The sequence below is a fragment of the Herpailurus yagouaroundi genome, unplaced genomic scaffold (assembly GCF_014898765.1).
Source record: "Herpailurus yagouaroundi ecotype Mexico unplaced genomic scaffold, PumYag 140, whole genome shotgun sequence".
Lineage (NCBI taxonomy): Eukaryota > Metazoa > Chordata > Mammalia > Carnivora > Felidae > Herpailurus > Herpailurus yagouaroundi.
In genome coordinates, this window is record NW_024412395.1 from 50,954,056 (window position 1) to 50,970,224 (window position 16,169).

The following is a 16,169-nucleotide window of genomic DNA, read 5'->3' on the forward strand; positions in this document are numbered from 1 at the left end:
GGAGAATAAGATTCAACAAAGGAGGATCATTTAAGTTTTAGAGAGTCAGGGTGAAGTTCCCAGGAAGGATACTCTGGGCTATTTGAATCTTGTAAGGACACAGGAATTAGCCAAGGGAATCAGAAAGGGCAAAGACCTGTTAATCTTATAGTTTTAAAAGATTTACTGTCTACCTTTTGAAGAGTTATTATTTTACTGACTCCCTTGTACTGTATGAAACTTAAATTTTTTGAATGTCATAAAGTCACTGCATTATTTATTGCCTAATTGCAAATACCATGTCCTTTACCATATATATTTAGTGATTAGCTGCTTATGTCCTTGTCCTGCCCCTTTGCCCATCCTTCATGTTATGTTAGGATGGCTATCAAAATTGTTTTAGGTACGAAACTACAAGATTAAACTTTTTAACATATGAATTTGTAACTTCTCTGATATTTTTATGAACTATATTTGTTTCAAAAGTTTACACATCCTAGCATTTAATATTTTAAAATATTTACATGATATGTTATTGATATACAAAACTAAGATATTGTTGGTAAACATTTAAAACAACATTGTAATTCCCTCTGTTTAGAAAAAAGAATATACATAACATTTAAAAACTTATAGCTGCCAGGATTTTATCCATTTTTTATATGTTCTGATTTTTTTTCAGTGAGCCTGTCAACTTTATTGTTTAAAAGTATTTTCATTATGAAAAGAGTAGATGAGGTTTCTGAAGGAGTCAGGCAGGTGAAGTGAGTTCAAGACGTCAAATAGATAATAAATGGTAACAGCTAATAGGCTGTAGTTGGAGGCAGACCATGTTTATTGCTGTACAAGAATGGGACACGTTTTTGTTTTTCAAGAAAAATTAGTATCTGGATTTTATGGAAATAGCTGCAACTCTTTTGGGTTAAACAAATTTGCAACAAAGCAGGCTACTGTTCTGAAAGCTTTCATTATATACTGTTAGGAAATTCACGAATTATTTTATTGAAAATTGCATAGACTTTGGGGCGCCTGGGTGGCTCAGTCGGTTAAGTGTCCGACTTCAGCTCAGGTCACGATCTCACGGTCCGTGAGTTCAAGCCCTGCGTCGGGCTCTGGGCTGATGGCTCAGAGCCTGGAGCCTGCTTCTGATTCTGTGTATCCCTCTCTCTCTGTCCCTCCCCCATTCATGCTCTGTCTCTCTCTGTCTCAAAAATAAATAAACGTTTAAAAAAAATTAAAAAAAAAAAAAGAAAATTGCATAGACTTGATTTTTCCCTGAATTGTATTTTTGATACCTCTCAGCATTGTTTTCCCTTTATTTTTTCTTGAAAAAATGAAAATTAATCAGATGTTTGTCTCATGTTAGATTTTAAGTATTATTGAGTAACACCAGGAAATCATAATTCTAGAGGAAATACTATGTATTATATTTCTGATTAGGTAAAATCTGATTTCAGTAATATTAGAGATATAGTGTTTAGCCATCTTTTTTGTCATCATTGTTCTCATCAGGTATATTTGTTCTTCATTAGCTGTAACAGAAGAGCATTTATGTACTCAATATCTGTAGTGCTTTTAATAGTTTGCTGGCTTTCATCTTTCTTGAATTTAAGGCATATTTGATTTGTTAGTTTAGGAAAACTAATTTTAATCTATTTCTAAGAATGAAAAGTATCCTTATATGGTGTAACCTAAATATATAACCACTTACAGACATGTGCATTATGACAACCTAATGTCCAACACAACTATTGAGTAAATTAAGAAATATTCATATGATAGACTATTACACTATGAAAATGCAATTTTTAAAAACATAACAGGGAACAAATGTTGAAGGAAAAAAGATACGTGTACACGCATTAACACATTTTCTTCATTCATTCATCAGTGGACACTTAGGTTGTTTCCATGTCTTGGCTTTTGTAAATAATGCTGCATAATTTAGAATCAGTGTCAATATTTTGGTGTAAATCCTATCTTCTTTCAGTTATGTTGAGATGTAATTGACATAGTGTACAAGTTTAAAATGTACAGCATATGACTTACATATATTGGAAAATGATTACCACAGTAAGTTTTGCTAACATCTATCATCTGATATAGATGCAAGAAAAACCTTTTTTTTTCCTGTGATGAGAATTTTAAGGATTAGTTTTCTTAGTAGCTTTCTAATATACCATATAGCAGTAAGTTAACTGTAGCCATCATGTTTTTCATTACATCTCCAGTATTATAACTGGAAGTTTGCATCTTTCTATCTTCATTCAGTTCCCCTACCCCCTTTCCCTCAGCTCTGGTAACTAGAAATCTGGTTTGTTTTTCCATGAGTTTGGGCAGGGTGTGTGTGTTTGCCTTTTAATTTTTAAAATTTTAAAATTTACCTTTTTTTTTTAATTTACTTTTTTTCCCTTAGAGTCTACATATAAGTGAGATCCTACAGTGTTTGTCTTTCTCTGTCTGACTTCATTTAGCTTAATGTATCTAGGTCCATCCACGTTGTTGCAAATTGCAAGATTTCCCTTTTTTTTAAAAAATGGATGAATAGTATTCCATTGTATATGTACATTTTCTGTATTTTCTTTTTTTTTTTTTTAATGTTTGAGAGAGAGAAAGAGCGTGTGCATGCACTGAGTGTGGAGGGACAGAGAGAGAGGGAGACACAGAATCTGATACCAACTCCAGGCTCTGAGCTGTCAGCACAGAGCCTGACGTGGAGCTTGAGCTCACAGACTGCAAGATCATGGCCTGAGCCAAAGTTGGATGCTTAACCAACTGAGCCACCTAGGCACCCCTCATTTCCTTTTTTTAATGTACATCTGTTATGTGTAAAATTGGGATCTTTACTAACTTGCTTTTTTCACCTGATACATTATGTATATCCTCTCATTCATGAGTAGTCTTTGATAATTTTTCTCTTTCCACATACGTTCATGTGGTATAAAATTGGAAAGGTAGAGAAGGTTGGTTGAACACTAAAAAAATCTTACCCATCTTCCCCAGCTACCTATTTCCTCTCCCACCAGTAGCCTCTGTATTAGACAAGCAAACATATATATATATATATATTTTTTTTTTTTTTTTTACTTTTCTGAAAAATATACAAAGAAAGCATTCCAAACATATCTCTGTATTTTTTTTTTTTTAAGTCAACAAAATGTCTTGGAGAGAAAAGTACATAAACTGCTTCCTCATTCTTTTTTATAGCCTTGTACATTGTATGGATATAATATGATTTATGTAATTTACTCTCTGTGGACATTTAGATTTACAGTCTCTTAACTTCTGAAACAATGGCTGCCTTGAACAACTTTATACGAACTTTATTTTGCAAATGTGTGGGATATGTATAAAATAAATTTCTAAAGTGGGTTACTGAGTCGGAGTGTATTCAGTGCACTTGTAATATTGTATGTTGTCGAACTGGCAAAGGATTGTATCCATTTACCCCTTTACTATTGGCAACAATGTATGAGAAGGTCAATATTGTTTATTTTTGTTAGTCTGGTAGGTGAAAAAAGTTATTTTAACCTGTAAGAAGATTTCATATGGCTAGATGAATACCATTCATTTCATGAATCATTTATTTAACCAATTTTTTTTTCTTTTCTATGTTTTATTTATTTTTGAGAGAGAGGGAAACACAAAATCTGAAGCAGGCTCCAGGCTCTGAGCTGTCAGCCTAGAGCCCAACGAGGGGCTTGAACCCAGGAACCCAGGAGTCCTGAGATCATGACCCAAGCCGAGGCTGAAGTTGGACGCTGAGCCACCCAGATGCCCCCCAATTTCTTTTTTTTTAATGTTTATTTAAATTTTTTTAATGTTTTCATTTATTTTTGAGACAGAGACAGAGCATGAGCAGGGGAGGGGCAGAGAGAGAGGGAGACACAGAATCCGAAGCAGGCTCCAGGCTCTGAGCTGTCAGCACAGAGCCTGATGCGAGGCTCGAATCACGAACCAGGAGTGCATGACCTGAGTCAAAGTCAGACGCTTAACAGACTGAGCCACCCAGGGCCCCAGTGTTTATTTATTTTAGAGAGTGCAGAAGTGTGCCTGAGTGTGGGAGGGGCAGAGAGAGAGAAGGATAGAGGATCCCAAGTGGGCTGTGTGCTGACAGCAGAGCACCTGACATGCAGGAACACACAAACCGTGAGATCATGACCTGAGCCAAAGTCGGACATCTAACCAACTGAGCCACTCAGGCGCCCCCTACCCATTTTCTATTACTGTACAACTTGTTTGTTTTTTATTTTACCATTGCAAAAAGCACTTCAATGACTACATATGAATTTTTTTTAAGGGAAAAGGTAGATTTGGGGGGGGGGGGGGTTGCGTGTTTTTTTCTTATGTTTCTTTGTTTTTTTTTTTAGTAAACATGGGCTTGAACTCACGACCCCAAGATCAAGAGTCGCATGCACTTCTGACTGAGCCAGCCAGGTGCTCTGAATTTTTTTATACTTAGAATCCTTTTAACCATACAGTGTTGGTATCTTTTTTCATTTAACATTTTTTCCATGTTATGTTTTTAAAAATTGCATTTTCATAGTATAATAGTCTATCATATGAATATTTCTTAATTTATTCAACAGTTGTGCTGGACATTAGGTTGTTTTTAATTATTATTAAACCAAAATCAAATAATATTTCATTTAAAATGGTTACCTTCACAGATCATTTGTGTGGTTTATATTTTTAATTTTGCTTTTTTATTTTTTTTATTTTATTTTTTTTTTCAACGTTTATTTATTTTTGGGACAGAGAGAGACAGAGCATGAACGGGGGAGGGTCAGAGAGAGAGGGAGACACAGAATCGGAAACAGGCTCCAGGCTCTGAGCCATCAGCCCAGAGCCCGACGTGGGGCTCGAACTCACGGACCGCGAGATCGTGACCTGGCTGAAGTCGGACGCTTAAGCAACTGCGCCACCCAGGCGCCCCTAATTTTACTTTTTTAAAATTATGTTTCCTTGTGTGGTTTTTGTGCTTTTAATTGTTTGCTGCGTGGACCCTGTGGTATTAGTTCTCAAAGGTGGGGGCAGAAGGACAGTGAGAGAGTTTTTTTGGTTGTCAGGTGTGCTGATACAAATAGGGCCACAGGTGATTAATATTCTTGCAGTGAGTTAGGATGGTCGTAGTCAGTGAAGAATTGTCCTAGTGAGCCCATTCCTAAGCACTGTTCTATAGTAAAAAGTTAACATGTTTGTTGAAAATATTTCCCCCTTTTTTTTTTACTTTTTTAATTTTCTTCTGACAAATAGAAATAATAAATTTTTTCATGAAGTCAAATCTATTTATCTTCATTATTTATTTCAATGTTCACGAACCTGAGAAATTATTTAATATCCAGCATTTAGATAAATATTCACATGTATCATTCCTAGTTTCCATGGGGTGAGGGGCACACAGTTTTGTGAAAAAGAAAAGTAATTTCCCAAGATCTTCTAGAGTTAAATGCAAACAACAGTAATAATCATGGAAGTAAGACACTTAAAAAAATACATGAATACTTGAGTGGTCTTTTGAAGAGTTTCTTTTACAGGTCTCTATTGTTGTAGAAAACTTGGGAAATGAAGAGGCTGAGAAAACCATATGTGACCCTTTCATTTAAGGATAGGCTGTTAGTATTATCATGTATTTCCTACTGTTTTATTTTATTATACAGATATATTTTTTTATTTAAAAAATTTTTTATTTTAAATTGGGAAACTACATGAATATATTCTCACTGCAAAAATTCAAGTCTCACATTTAAAGCTAAAGACTACTGGGGTGCCTGGGTGGCTCAGTTGGTTGAGCGACCAACTTCAGCTCAGGTCATGATCTCAGGGTTTGTGAGTTCGAGCCCCGCATCGGGCTCTGTGCTGACAGCTCAGAGCCTGGAGCCTGCTTCGGACTCTGTGTCTCCCTGTTTCTCTGCACCTCCCCCGCTCATGCTCTGTCTCTCTGTCTCAGAAATAACCATTAAAAAAAGTAGTAAAGCTAAGGACTACCATTGACTTCCATTCCTACTGTTAGTCTCCTCTGATAGAGGACTGCTAATGTTGATATGTAACTCTTTTTCTGTAGAAATAGAGTATTATTTGAGGGTGTAGACAAAATACTTACATGCAACTTGCTTTCTCTGTCTTTTAAGCTAAGTAACAGGATTTTTGGATAGAGTATGTAGACTTTTTAAACTGCTACGTAATATTTAATAGCATGTGTATACCAAAATTTATTTAGCTGTTCTCTCATTGTGGGACATTCTGGATGTTTCCTTTTTGGTGTTACAGTGTTGCAAGACAGCATTCTCACACATGCCTATCCTTTCATGTATATTCATTTATTTATTAAATACTGATTTCTTGCCATGGCCAAGCACTGTTTGAGGCAGTAGGAATTAAGAGCAAAATTGAAAAGGTTTATCACATCACAGAGCTTATATTCTAGTAAGAAGAATAGGTATAAAAACTTGAATTTATAATAAAATTTCAATTAGCAGTAAATGCTTCGAAGAAAAATATGACAAGTAAGGGGATATAAAGTGTTGGAGGACAACGGCTGCACCTTTGAATATACTGGTCAGTGATGGTTTCCATGTGGAGGGGATGCTTGAGCAGTGATTTAAGTGAAGTGAGGGAATGAACAAGGGGAAGATCTGGGGTAAGAGTATCCCACACAGAGGAAACAACAAGTATGAAAGACCTGATGAAGGGCTAGGCCTTGGGATGTTTGAAGAACAGCTGGAACACATGTGTCTAAGGAGAAGAAGAATGTTAGATGAAGTCATGGAGGTCATTAGCTAAAATATTTAGATCTGTGCTGTCTAGTGTAGCAGTAGGTATGAGCCACATGCAGTTATTGAGTTCCTGAAACATGACTTTCTGAATTGATAAACACTGGATTTCTAAGACTCACTACCCAAAAAAGAATGAAATATCTCATTAATAACATTTTTATGTCAATTATATGTTGAAGTAGTATTTTGGACATACTGAGTTGAATAAAATACATTATTTGACCTGTTTTTTGTTTTTTTTTTAATGTGGCTACTACAAATTTAAAACTTATGTATGTGACTCCTGTTTCTATTGGACAGTGCTAGTTTAGGTTCTTGAAATGCATGGAAAGACATTTTGAATTTTTTTTTTTTAAGTTTATTTTTATTTTTATTTTTATTTTTTTTTAATTTTTTTTTTCAACATTTATTTATTTTTGGGACAGAGAGAGACAGAGCATGAACAGGGGAGGGGCAGAGAGAGAGGGAGACACAGAATCGGAAACAGGCTCCAGGCTCTGAGCCATCAGCCCAGAGCCCGACGCGGGGCTCGAACTCACGGACCGCGAGATCGTGACCTGGCTGAAGTCGGACGCTCAACCGACTGCGCCACCCAGGCGCCCCTTTAAGTTTATTTTTAGAGGGACATAGCACAAGTGGGGAAGGGGCACAAAGAGAAGGAGGGGTAGAGAGAGAATCCCAAGCAAGCTCTGCATTGTCAGTGCAGTGCCCTATGCAGGGCTTGAACCCATGAAACTGTGAGATCATGACCTGAGCCAAAACCAGGAGTTGGAAGGACATTTTTATTAAATGTGATAGATGTTAGAAAATATTAGGCAGAGGAATGAAGTGGTAAATGTACTTTTAAAGAATCATTCCACTTTGGTTATTCTAATGAGAATAGAAAATAGAGAACTAAGTAAAAGCAAGGAAAACCAATTAGGAGGCTATTGCAACATTCCAGATAAGAAATAATAATAATGGTAAAGATGGTGGCAGCATGTGGGATTTTTGTGGGTTTTTTTTGTTTTTTTTGTTTTTTTGGGGGTTTTTTTTTTTTTTTTTTTTTTTTTTAGAGGGCAAGTTGGGGAGAGGGGCAGAGAGAATCTTAAGGGCCTCAGCACGGAACCCAACGCAGGTCTCGATTCCACAATCCTGGGATCATGACTCGAGCTGAAATCAAGAGTCGATGCTCAATTCCCAGGTACTCCAGGATAATTTTTGAAGCTAAAATTCAGTCAGTGCCGACTTCCTAATAGTTTGAATAATGGGCTGTGAAGGAAAGTGCAACCAAAGATGATGGACAGTAATAATATTTTCTGAGTTCTGAGAGAACTGGGGATAAAGAAGTAAAGTTTTGTTCTAGATATATTATTTTTAATAAAGTAAACTTTTTATTGAAATATAGCATACCAAAAGCTACATAGAATGTAAGTGTAGCTCAATGTTTTCCCAAAGTGAATTCCCCTATGTAAGCAGCTCTCAGAATAAACAAAACAAACACTATACTGGTAGCTCCCACTTGTGATCATAAAACTCCATAAATTAGTGGTGGTATTCATTGCAGTTTCGAGGTCCCAGAGCTCTAGGATTTTTTACATTGTGCTCTAGAATTGAGAAACTTGGAAAATTATCAAAGGTGTGTCTAAAAGGTTAAGGGTGGGGCGTCTGGGTGGCTCAGTCGGTTAAGCATCAGACTTCAGGTCATGCATGATCTCTTAGCTCGTGAGTTGGGGTCCCACATGCTTCTGATTCTGTGTCTCCCTTTCTCTGCCCCCAAACCCCAGCTCACACACACCCACACACACTCTCTCTCTCTTAAACATTTAAAAAAAGTTAAAAAATAAAAGGCTAAGAGTAACTAGGGATTTTTCTGACCTGTCATAAATGATGCCTGGTTTTCCAACTGGGAGTTTGTTTTCAAGAATTCAGTACTGTATGTAGGAAAATAACTGTAATTATAAGCTATTTGGGGCAGTATTATCTATACCATAGTAATCATTTTGTAATAATAGAAATCTCCAACTGGGATATTGTGGTTAAACAAGTAGCTGTAGAAGTTTTTTTGGAGGAAAATAAATCATTAAAATTTCTCTTCTCTTCCTCCACCCCCAAAAGTAGAGAAGGCCTACAAAAATTATTTTGAAGATAAAGGATAATCAGGTACTAAGTAGTTTTTAAGATAAGATAGTTTCCTCAGATTTATGGATTCAACATACCCTCAATTTCAAGTGTGCAGGAATTGAAATTCTATACAAGTAAACACTTAATGCAACCAACTTGGCAAGATCCTAAAATTACTAAGATTTTTAGTTTCATTGTTTTCAGGAAGTCTGTGTAGCCTACTGGAGGATTGAAAGTTTAGATTTTTTGCTTTGTTTCATGTGAAACAAATTCTAATATCTATTTTACCTGTTAGAAATAAAATTGAGAAGTCATGAGAAAATGGTATTTTCCCCCCTTTCCCATATAGTAATGCCAAAAGTGAATATGCCAACACTTGGGTTGAATTTTAATGCAATATAATCTATCTTTTGTGTAATTTAATCCCCAATTTATGTGTTTGGGGTCTGTAAAATTGATAAGGGATGTTGGTAGATATATAAACCTACATATGTGATGAAATTTTGTAGAGCTAAATAACAGGCACAAAGATGAGTGCCAGTAAAATGGAAATGTGAATGGAATAAAGGATTATATCAACGTTGTTCTGCTTTTACGCTACAGTTGTGCTATTATACAACAGTTTTCTAAAATGTTATCATTGGAGGAAAATGGGTAAAGTACACACTGTATATAATTTCTTACAATCTACATTGAAGCTACCTAAAAATGGATGAAAGGAGGAATCTATTTAGGATGGAGAATATAGATTTTTCACAGCTTCACTGGACCTTTCGCAGAGCTACCAGCTTAGGATAATTTTCAGAAAAGCGTATACATTTAAATCTCTATTCTGAGCTGATGAAACTGTCATTTTTATAGTCCATAATTTTGGATGCTGTTTAAACTAAGTACCTTTGTTTCTTCTGCTCTTCACCTTACCCTGTCATTTCCCATCAGGAATCATGATTGAAACATCTAAGTCTTTCAGATAAATGCCTTAGCAAAAGAATGTCAAATAATAGCTATCTGCTATATAGATAAAAGTATTCACACAGAGTAGTATGTCACCTATTGGTATTTTTTGTCTACACTAGTATATCACTACAGGCTCTTGCTCATGATCAGAAAATAGCCTCATATGTAATGTGCTTTTACTCAGGAAGGAAACCTACTATATATTTCTATCATTAAAATATCCCACTTTCTTCCTTGATAACTTATTTTTGGTATTTCTTAGGAATTTGAATGTTTTTCTTTTTAAAACACTATTTTAATCAAAACTTTTGTTTTTGTTTCCAAGGAGCAAAAGGGTTGGATCAGTCTGTCCTTGATTTTTCTCTATTTAATCTTGTGGCGTTCACTCATCATACAGACAATACAATTTTCTGTTTGAGTGGCAATGTATGTTCAGTTGTTAAAATAAAAGTTTTATTATATTATGGCTAAGGCCTTTCTTTTATGTCTTTTCTATTTGCTTCACAAAATGCAATCTACTCCCCCCCCCCCCGCCCACCAAGAAAGAATCTATATTTTCATGGAAGTAAATATCAAAATAAGTTCAACTAAATTTCTAGTTTATGCTCCAGAATTTTTTCCCCCAGAAATTCATAAAAAATTTTTTTTGCTGTTTTGGTCTGTTTGCCTGAAACTGCATTTTATTCATAGATTGAAATATTGGAGCCATGGGAATAAAGGTTCAGCGTCCTCGATGTTTTTTTGACATTGCCATTAATAATCAACCTGGTAAGAAAATTAGTATTCCTATATAACATTTATAAATGAATATTTAATATTTTAAATTGGTAAAGTATAAACCAGCTTCTTTCTTTTTCAGCTGGAAGAGTTGTCTTTGAATTATTTTCTGATGTGTGCCCCAAAACATGCGAGAACTTTCGTTGTCTTTGTACAGGTTTGTTGACATTTTCAGTTGCCCTGATGCTAGTCCCATTTAACTATGGTTTTAATTTTCTTATTTAACAGATTTTAGATTTCCCCATGCAGATTATGTACCATTGCCCAGGATGTGAAAGTAATTCTTAGAAATACTACTTAGTTGAGAGTGAGTGAGAGAGCACATAATTGGGGGAGAGGAGCAGAAGGAGAGGGAGAGGAAGAGAGAGAGAATCTTAAGCAGGCTCCGTGCTCAGCACAGAGCTTGATGCAAGGCTCAATCCCATGACCCCCTGGGGTCATGACCTGAGCTGAAATCAAGTGTCGAATTCTCAACTGACTGAGTCACCTAGGTGCCCCTAGAAATACTGCTTGCAGTGGGCTTTTATCTGAGATTGATTTCTACATTTCTACACTCTCCAGAAAAACACTGGTGATTTTTGAATGAACTTAAAAAAAAATTCCCAAGGGGAGTAAAAATTCTGTAGTTTAAAGACATCTACATAGTTCAAGAGAGGTGTATTTTACAGTGAAAAGCTTTCCTCATTAATTTTTCCTTAATACTGCCTGCTTGATTTTTTTCCTACTAAATGGCTTACTAATTTTTCTTCTCTGTAGGTGAAAAGGGGACAGGGAAATCAACTCAGAAACCATTACATTATAAGAGTTGTCTCTTTCACAGAGTTGTCAAGGATTTTATGGTTCAAGGTGGTGACTTCAGTGAAGGTAAGACTTTGAATCCCACAAAAGAAAATCATAATACTTTGTTAGGTATCATAGACCTTAAAGTTAGACAAGTCTCTAGAAGTACTCACAGACAAAAAGGAGGCACATAGGAGATAATTTTACTTTTGATGCATGAATTAATTTCACAAATGTGCTTCTGAATTAAAAAACACTATTCATCTCGTAGTAATTTGTCAGTGTGTGTGTTTGGTTTTGTCAAAACTAGTAATCCTTAACTATAATATAGTTTTTACCTATACTTTTAAATTGTAAAAACACTGAAATTGTATTTTTAAAGACATTTTGGGAAAAAAAATCTAATTTTTGTTCGAAGGTCTACATAATCACTAGAATCTGAGTGTTCTTTTTTCCACAAATCTTAATAGAGACTTTGTCACATTCTTAACTCTTGTATCATAGAGGAAAAAAAAGTAATTTGGGATCTTGTCAGTATTGACTTTAAATTAATATCTTTTATGATTTGCTGTGAACCTTTGAGTATTTTTGATTCAAAGTCATTTAAGCACCTACTTTGTAAGAAGCATTTTGTTTAGGTGGCGCCTTCAAAGAGATTACTGTCTTGGGAGTTCAAGAGTCCATGTTTCTCATTCTTAGGGAATGGACGAGGAGGGGAATCTATTTATGGAGGATTTTTTGAAGGTAAAGATGTTTACATTTAAATTGTATTTTTAATGTTTTCTGTATTTCGTTTTTCTCTATTGAATCAATAAGATTATTAGACAGTATACTAATATCCAACTGCAGTCAGTGAATCCAAAAGTTAATCTTTTTGTGAAAAAATTTATATGATAGACTTTTTATAGAGGTAGGATTTTTTGTGTGTTTAGAACATTAATACATCATATTATTTGAAGGGTTTCAATGATCTATAATAAAGTCTTAGAATTATAGTGCTAGATTGGGCACTTCCACAGCTTAACCTTAATCTTTATTAAAACAGATTTAGCAATATTTCATACTAACAGTACTCACATGTTTAGTGGGTCCATTTTTCTGTGCATTTTTTTTATTTTTTTATTTTTTAAGTTTATTTATTTTGAGAGAGAAAGAGAGCGAGCATGAGCAGGGGAAGGACAGGGAGAGAGTAAGAGAAAGAGAATCCCAAGCCAGCGTGGAGCCTGATGCAGGGCTTGAACCCAGAAACCGTGAGATCATGACCTGAGCCGAAACCATAAGTCAGATGCTTAACCAACTGAGCCACCCAGGCTCCCCTTCTGTGCACTTTAAAAAAAAAATCCCTTTGATATTTTAAACTTTGGATAATGTTTTTCTCCAATTAAAATTTTCTCTCTGGAATTTTTTATTAATGTGAAGATGATTTGAAAGACTATAAACATGAATGTGGAAATAATTTCGTATTTCATATTTTTCACTTCAGGAATTCAGTAAAATTTTATTTCACGTTCTACTTGGGTGGTTCTCATATTCGAATCCAAGATTGCAAAGCAAGCTACTCTTTGCAATAAATTATGCTGTGGCAGAGATTAAGTTAATGAGTGCCTCTCTGTGCTTAAAATAACCATATGTGCTTTTTTGTGCTCAGAAAAGAAACAGAGGAAGTGTAAAAGAATCCTATCTGGTTTGTTTCTCTTCCTTTTTTAGGAATGTTTTATTTTTTTGTTTGAATAAGCAAAGAAAATTGTGTTGTCTTTTCCAAAATGATATAAAAGACAAGTAAATGCAAATGGAAAGAAAGGGGGGTGATTATAGTATTTGAATTTATAGCAAGGGATTGAAAATTAGGAATGTTTTAATCTAAAAAGGTGGAGGAAGGAATTGGTTAATATTTGATTCTTTCTTCTTTTAACCTTTTATCTAAATTTTGTCTGGTGCTACAGAGCACATATGAAAATAAGATATGAAGAGTGAAAATGAAATTTTTTGGAGTTTATGCCTATAATATAACTGAAAACTTCACTTCTCTATAGATGAGAGTTTTGCTGTTAAACACAACAAAGAATTTCTCTTGTCTATGGCCAACAGAGGGAAGGACACAAACGGTTCACAGTTCTTCATGTAAGTATTTATGCTGTGATCATTTAAAATATCCCTTTTTTGGTGTGTCATTTCTCATTGATTGCTAATAAATAGGAGAGGGATCCATAATGGGGAAAATTTTTGAAGGAAGGGGAACAGTGAATTGTTGAAGAGAGTAAAATTGTTAAAAGTGAAATTGAACTGTACTGCTTAAGTTTCCAAATGATGAAGACTTGTCAAAAGAACACAGGAGCCAGAATGAAGGGGTAAGGTTCCCCCTGGCCAGATTAGGAAAATTTGAGCATCAAAATAAATAATGATAGTATCGGATTATTAAATAAAATAGAAATCCAGCAGCCCGTACAGGCATAAATAATAAACGAATAAATAACAAGGGAGAAGACAAAGCTGTTTCTTAGTAGAATGTCAGCTAATAAATTTAAAAGGAATGATAGAAAAGTCACCATTTTGCAGTCATCTCCATAATGACTGATTGAGGAAAGAATTATCTATTTAGAGCACAAGTTTAATAATAAGAATATTTGCAGAGTATCTCTTTATAAATTACTTGTTTACAAAGAATGAAATGCAGTTGATCCTCATTATTCAAAGATTCTATATTTGTGAATTTGCGTACTTACTAAAAATTATTTATAGCTCCAAAGTGGGTACTGCTAATGCTTCCAATTCTGAACCCCAAAAACTTTTGGCCAGGACTCTTCAACAGTGCATATTTTTTATCATGTCCTATCGGTACAGATTTGCTCTCCTCCTCAATAGCCTTAGACTCTCCTTGTCTCAGAAGAACTTAATCTGTAAGCACCATATGGCTTATTCCAGTGATTTACTATTCCATATTTGTAATTCCCGTCTTCAATAGTGAAAAACCTGGCTCCCATTATCTTCAGAATTTCTACCCATTTGCTGAATTCTATTTAAAAACTTGCTATTCTATTCTATGAAAAGTAACCTAACTAGAGTTGCTATTTACTTATAGTTATTTTTGTTTTTAGACCGAGGGTATGTAGTTAAAATACTGTGTTTAAAAGTGGCTCAGATTAGTGCCTTTTGGTGTGAATTTTGTGTGGTTTTGGTGTGAATTTTGTGTGGTTTTGTGGCTCAAAATATGTTAGGTTGATTGGTGTATGATTATATTTTGTTCTCTCACCATGATTAGTTTTTAGTTTTTTTTTTTTTAAGTTTATAAAACGTGATTCAAAAAGAATACCTCTTAAGTATCGTATCCACCTAACTTTTCCCTCCATTGCCATTCCCCATTTTTTCATCCCATTCCCATCCATCCATATTAGTAACCAAACCTTATTAGTTTCTGGCTTATCTTCCTCTATTTCTTTTTACAAAAATAAGCACAGATACATATATATATTTTTTTATTTTCCTTTTTTTCTTACACAACAGATAGCATACTACATACAGTGTTTTTTGTTCTTTTCACTTAGCAATATGTCCTGGAAATCACTCCATATCAGTTCATAGAGATCCTTTTCATTTATCTTGCAGCTGCATATTACTCTGGTGTGTGAATAGACTCTAGTTTATTCAACTAATTGCCTTTTTAAGGCAATTAATTGTCTTTCTGATTTTTTAAATGAAAACAATTTATATCATGTTGGTCGTAGAAAAATAAGAACACAGATAAATAGAAGAAAAAATTCCTGTCCCCAGAATGTCTTTCTCTGCAATAAAAATGTAACCTAAATGTTGCATATACTCTATAATCAACTTTGGATACAATATAAATCTCTGCACATAGCTAAGTATTAATATTTTGATAGCTATACGTGAATCCCATTGGTTGAATGTACTATGCTTTATTTGTCTAATTTTTTTTAAGTTTATTTATTTATTATGGGAGAGACCAAGAGAGTGAGCATGCAGGGGAGGGACAGAGAGAGGGAGAGAGAATCCCGAGCAGGCTCTGCAGGATCAGTGCAGAGCCTGAGGCAGGACTTGAACCTACAAAACCGTGAGATCATGACCTAAGCTGAAATCAAGAGTTGGATGCTTAACTGACTGAGCCACTGAGGACCGTCTTTATTTATCTAAATTTTGAACATTTGGCTTGCTTCCTGGTTTTCAAACTGCTGCAGTGAGCATTGTTGTACCTATTGTTTGAAGCATTTTTAACTATTTTACATAAGTTGCTAGAAGTTTACTAGTGAAATGTTTACATATTTTTAAGTCTTTCTATATATATATATATATATATATATATTGCTATATAATGTACTCTAGTATCAACAGTATAGTATGCAAGTTCCAGTGTCACCAGATCTTCAACAACACTGTTTTCATTTGTCTTTAAATTAAAACCCTTCCTGTGCTATCCAAAACTTCTGTTAAGTTTATGTAATCCTTCACGTATATTCTCAGAATCTTCACTCTATGTGTTGATTTTTCCTTATCTCTCTTAATTTCTAGGTAACCCTTCTTTAACTTGTGTTTTGTTTTTATTGTTTTTAAAGGAGACAACTTCAGTTTTTTAATCTTAAAAAACTTTTTTATTGTGGCAACATATGTGATATGAAATTTGCCATTTTAATCATTTTTAAATGTATAATTTAATGGTATTATATTCACAATATTGTGCCACTGTCACCACTGTTTCCAAAATGGTTTCATTGTCCCAGAAACTAACCCATTTCTTTTTACCCTCAGCCCCTGGTAACCTCTATTCTGTTTTCTGTCTCCATG

At 34.6% G+C, this 16,169-nt stretch overlaps 1 protein-coding gene across 4 annotated transcripts in view; it reads left to right on the forward strand.

Annotated features, from left to right (window-relative positions):
- The window catches only part of PPIG (peptidylprolyl isomerase G), a 46,109-nt gene that overhangs the window by 4,744 nt on the left and 25,196 nt on the right, over positions 1-16,169 (forward strand). For 3 of the 4 annotated variants that reach the window (XM_040475318.1, XM_040475319.1, XM_040475320.1), the window contains exons 2-6: positions 10,506-10,583; positions 10,675-10,749; positions 11,349-11,456; positions 12,072-12,116; positions 13,406-13,493. In XM_040475318.1, the coding sequence (XP_040331252.1) occupies positions 10,523-10,583; positions 10,675-10,749; positions 11,349-11,456; positions 12,072-12,116; positions 13,406-13,493 (377 nt within the window). In that variant the 5' untranslated portion in view covers positions 10,506-10,522. Of the gene's footprint in view, positions 1-10,499; positions 10,584-10,674; positions 10,750-11,348; positions 11,457-12,010; positions 12,117-13,405; positions 13,494-16,169 lie in introns of those variants that run through there. The other variant, XM_040475321.1, reaches the window with a different exon arrangement.